The sequence below is a fragment of the Manacus vitellinus genome, unplaced genomic scaffold (assembly GCF_001715985.3).
Source record: "Manacus vitellinus isolate BGI_N305 unplaced genomic scaffold, ASM171598v3 scaffold_40_pilon, whole genome shotgun sequence".
NCBI lineage: Eukaryota > Metazoa > Chordata > Aves > Passeriformes > Pipridae > Manacus > Manacus vitellinus.
Window position 1 is genome coordinate 5,536,450 of NW_021940541.1, and position 5,376 is coordinate 5,541,825.

General features: G+C 42.9%; 1 protein-coding gene across 1 annotated transcript in view; it reads right to left on the reverse strand.

Annotated features, from left to right (window-relative positions):
- Window positions 1-2,601, reverse strand: part of SEC23IP (SEC23 interacting protein) — a 19,969-nt gene extending 17,368 nt beyond the window's left edge. Inside the window, exons 1-3 of the mRNA XM_029961993.1 lie at window positions 2,018-2,601; window positions 539-728; window positions 279-280 (exon numbers count right to left, since the gene is read on the reverse strand). Coding sequence (XP_029817853.1) covers window positions 279-280; window positions 539-728; window positions 2,018-2,584 — 759 coding nt within the window. The 5' untranslated portion in view covers window positions 2,585-2,601. The remainder of the gene's footprint in view (window positions 1-278; window positions 281-538; window positions 729-2,017) is intronic.
- Window positions 2,602-5,376: the final 2,775 nt, after the last annotated feature.

The following is a 5,376-nucleotide window of genomic DNA, read 5'->3' on the forward strand; positions in this document are numbered from 1 at the left end:
TGTCCAGGTCCCTCTGCAGAGCCCTCCTGCCTTCCAGCTGATTGACACTCCCCCCCAGCTTAGTGTCATCTGTAAATTTGCTGATGGTGGACTCAATCCCCTCATCTAAATCATCAATAAAGACATTAAATAGAACTGGGCCCAACACTGATCCCGTGAAGACAAACTACAGAATATCAGGCAACTGTTGTGTTGCTTCTAAAACCCTTCTACATGCTCTGCACACAACCAAAAAGCTTTGAGAAATCCCCAGAGATGATACTCATTCCAGAACTGACAGCTTAACAAAAAGGCAAACAAAGATAATCAGGAGTTCTATGAGAAATTCTGGTATCCACCAGGGATGATACATCTCAACACAGATGGTATCAAGCAACAGATAATGGAAGTGAAATAAATTAAGTGGCAGAAAACCCATCTTCAAGATATGTATTAAACTTCCTTATTACTGCCATACCACCCTCTCATACAGCAGTGCCATTACTCCAGTATTTTCCTTTCAGTCCTTCTGTTCCCCTCTGGATGAGTTAGAACTTACCAGAATTATAGACTTCCTCCAGTTTTGCAGAATCCAGAAGGCTGAATGGCATCCATATCTGCTTGTCCTCCACCTCCTTACAGTAGAACCAGTGTGGCTGAACTGGCTCATACTGGTTGTGCAGCAAGACAGGAGGGGCTGGGACCAGGGGACCTGCAGGCCTGGCAGCCTGGAGCTGGGACTGTGGAAACTGAAAATATATGGGCAATAAAAATATATATCAACCTCACACAGCTTTCCATTTCCAAAACTCAAGCTGAGCTTATTTCTTACACAACTTGGCATGAAAATAAAAACGTGTTCTTCTCATTATTCATTTACACATAATTACACTTTTGCATGAAGATTGTCAGGTTTAGCAAGTGCCCACTTGAGTAATAGCTCTCATCCTGCAAAGTGATCACAACAGGCAGATTTCTAACTCAGATGCAGCCAAGTAAAAGTAGCTGATTTTGAAAGGGATTAGAGCCTACATAAAGCTGATTTTGTGCAAACTGTACAAAAACCCAGTTAGTACAACTATAAGCAAGTGATGTCAGCAGTAGCAACTGCTTTGGTTGATGATACATTTAATGAAAGAAGAAAACAATCACGAAAATATTGTACAATATATAAATCAAACAAACAGAAGTTCTGAAATTATATAATCTAAAACTCCAGATTGTTTAGGTTCTACTGTCTTTGCATTGTTTTGTCATTATGTATTTACATTCTTTATTTATGATAAGGGAGATATAGCAATAGCTCAGGCAAAATAAAAACTATTTTGTGCTGTTTTCAAGGCCAACATATCAGGTTATTACCAACTCCTTTGCATTATTTTAATAATGTTTTTGTGCAGGTAAAAAAGGATGGAGATTAATGCTTTATATCACACAAAATCATCAACCAATGTGTTTCAAAGAATTTGCTGACAATTTTACGTGACTTAGTTTCAAAAAATTCTGGTTTCACCAACAAAACCAGCTTGAAAAGAGATTTTAGCCTGTATCTTGCAAAGGGCTGAATGACCCCATTTACAGCAGAGGTACAAACAGTGCAGCAGCACAGCTGAAACTCAGCAAACTCAGAAACCCACAGAAAAGAGCTACAGAACTTCACAACCTGCCTTTGTTTCTGACCCCAGAAGCTCATGTGGCTACAGCCTCAGAGTACACTCACTTCAAAAATCAGGAAGTTTTCCTGAAACAACACAGTTTCAGAAAAGAAACTTTTCTAGTTTCTCTTTCCTAGTGAAAAAAATTTTGCTGTTAGAAATGGCTCAAGACTTTTTCTGGGTTTTTTTGGTGGAGAAGAGAAACCTTCCAAAGGTAAAATATAGAGTTGAAAGAGGACAGTGACCTCACTTGGTTTGTTCTGGTAGCAGGACCTCAGGAATGAGGAAGGTAAGTGACTTCAGTGGTTTTGTTGTGCCCCAGGCCATGGGGAAGGACAGACACAGCTGTGTCAGACAGACATACCTGTGTCAGACAGACATACCTGTGTCAGAGGCCCCGGAGGTGTCTGGTACATCTGCATGGGTGGCACAGAGGAGGGGGTGTGGGCAGGGGCATGGCTCTGCTGCAGCTGGGGCGGGGTGAGGTAGGGGTTGGCTCTGCTGCTCAGGGTGGTGTGTCTGTAGGGGTTGTAGCCCTGCTGAGGTGTTCCTGGGGGAAGTCCTGGAGCACTGGTGGGTGGGGGACAGCTCTGCTGAGGGCTCTGGTACGGTGGGATTCCCACCTGGGAGGTGGGTGGGGCACTGTAGGACTGGGAATTGGGAATATGAGGTGAAAAGGCATTTTGCCCATCCTGTGACCCAGACACGAGTGGAGGTGAAGTTGGAGGCCTGGAGAAGGCTGGTGCTCCCACAGGTGTTGCAGCAGTTGTCAAGGGTGGCTGCCCAATACTTCCAAAGGGATCACTGCTGCTGGGCACTTGAGAGAAATAGTTGAAAGTCTGTGGTGGGTTGGGGCTGGCAGAAGTCTGACCCAAGAAGCTGTCCTCTTCCCCAACGTCTGCAGAATCATCTGCAAAGACAAAAGGACCACCAGAGACACCGTGAGACATTCAAACCACCTGCTGTGTGTAGTCAAAATGTTCTGTAACATTAGCAGCTATTGCCAAAACTGTTGGTCTCCAGAAAGCCAGAAGTACTACAAAGCCTGCACAACTCTGGTGATCAAGCACGTCATAAAATGAAACAGAAGATACAGAGTCTCCAAGAACATTTAAAATGGATCATAAGTCAGTCAGGGTACACAGAATAAGCAACAAATATTAAAAACTTTAAATAAGAAACCAAAGTATAATTGGAGTCAGGACCTTCCCAAGGCAACTTGGCAGGTACTAAAATCCCTCCCAACTTCACTTACGCCTCACAAATGCAAGGGCAGCCTTGGTTCATCCCCTTTCCCCATGGAACCAATCATTAAGCACAGGGTTTTATGCTCTAATTTTCAGACTTCCAAGATCAAATAAAAAATTAGACTTTAAAAACATTCCTAAATAGGCCACACCTACTGATTAAACATTCCATTCTTGCCTGCTCCTTTAGCACAGCCCTCACAAGGTTTCTCATCTGACTTGCAAGGTGGCCATAACTCATGATCCCAAGTGACTTGATGAGTAGGATTTACTCCAGTTCTCCCTAAAAATCCTACTCTAGCCTGGCATAAAAGCTAAATTTCTGGTGTAGAAAAATCAATCCTCATTCTGCATAATTGCAGGAGAGGGTTAAAAAAGGTACAAGGCCATTGAGAAAACAAACCAAATTCTGGTCAATCACACTTTTCTGCTTGACAGGGATTTAGCAACAAGTGGAAAAAATAAAGGGTTGACATTATTAGAGGTCTCACAGTAAACTCAGCTAAACCTGTGATGGCCTGAGCAGCACTGCCTGCCTGCTGAGGGAGCAGCACCTTGCAAGGAGTCAGTGCAATCTGCAGAGGATAGAACTGTGTTTCATCTGCTCTGACAATCTAATGATCCCCAGGCTGTGGGGGAGACACCCCAAAGGTATTGCTGCTTCTCTGATACTCAGTCCCCAGACCAGCAACAAAAAATGTCTTTATCCACAGCCAACAAAACTGTACCAGAGACTATCAAGGGAGTACAGGGGAATCCACGGAGGAGTCTCCCTAGGAGGCTGCTGTTCTAATTAATTAATCATAAAAGAAACAGCTGCCAAGATTAAAAAGAACTATTTTAACCATCTTTTATTTAGTAGTCTTTGCAGACAGTGCCAATTTGAGGCATCACCTGCCTTACCAATTACTTACCTTACACCTTACCAGCTTCTCTTGCTTTCACCCACAGCACTCACCCCACTCTGAGGAACAACCCCAAACCTGTGTGTGTAGGCCATCATTTGGAAAATGCTGAAAGCATTTACAAGCAATGACCACTCTGAAGTCAGGCCTGGGGATTATCTCCCAGCTACAAGCAGAATGGCCATTTATGCTAAATAAAAGGTCTCAATTTCTAAACAACAAAATCCACCTCACTTCCATATTTCATAAACACCGTGGAACAGAGAGAAGCTACTGCACACCACACTCTCCACTCAGCTTTCCCAAATAAGTGGTAATTCACCTCACTGTGTCAGGTCACCCTAAATATGTAGCAGTGTGCTGAAGAGTTCCCAGGGCCTTTACCAAATGCCCATTCACAAAACACCTATTGTTTTCCAATTTCAACCAGGTTTTGGAGATTAAGTTTAACTGCAGCTTTCCCTGCAAAATGAGACTGACAAAAGTTCTGCCAAAACAAAAATTATGTGTGTGTGTGTATATATACCTGCTGGTTTACAATACAATACGTTACTTTCTATCTTTCCTGTTTCTAATTTTGCAAACACTACATTGGAACATGAGCCCAGCCTGGCAGTAAAACAAGCACATCCTGTCAATTTAAAAAAATGAATGTACAGCTTTGACATGCAAGGGCAATGTCCTCCCCACGTACAAAAGAGTCTTTCTTCAGCTGTGACTGTGTCAACCTCCTGCATCTCCCTCCCTCCTCATTCACAGACTGTCACCAGACAACCACAAGTGACATTAATCCACTTCCTCACTGGGAACACTCCTCTCCACCTGCAGGAAATACACTGGCTACATCACCCAGTTAGATATTTCACGTAAGTAGGGATAATATTCTAATGCTTTTATTCCCCTCCCCCCCCAAAAAACGTAGCTGATCTAAAAAAATGTTTCAAAGCCATACTTGGCTAATATTCTATTAAATCTACAGAGATGGACTGCACTAATTTCCAGCCATATTAGTACTTATTTTAGCTAAGATAAAACAGTGTTGAAATGAAGTCCTGGATTTTGGACTCGACATGCAACAGTTTGGGTTAAAAGGGACCTTTAAAGGTCATTAGTCCAACTGCAACATGTACAGTGCAGTAAAATTTGAAATATTTGATTTATAGATGCATTTCTAATGTTTAGGGCTTTAATCTCAGACTGAACACATTCCCAGAAAAATCCATTCCTTCGTCTGAAGGTGCTGGAGGACCAGATTTTAAGCTGTGCTGGGAACACCATCAGGGCTTCAGAGGGAAAGGATAACAGAACCGGGATTAAATTAGCAAGGATATTTTAGGGGCCCGCTTAACATGCTATTTTCACACGGGGAAAGCAGAAGGCAGAATAGGAGAGGAGCTTAAAAACAGTGAAATCACTCAGTACACCCTGAATGGAAGCACTGAGACAGTACACCCTCAGCACTGAGACCTTTAAATGGCTGAAATGAACGTTCTGAAACATCGATGAGCTGAAAACGCCACAAACGCCCCCTCTCCTCAGCCCCGACACTAAAAACCGAACATACAATCACCGAACACAAGGAAGCACAAG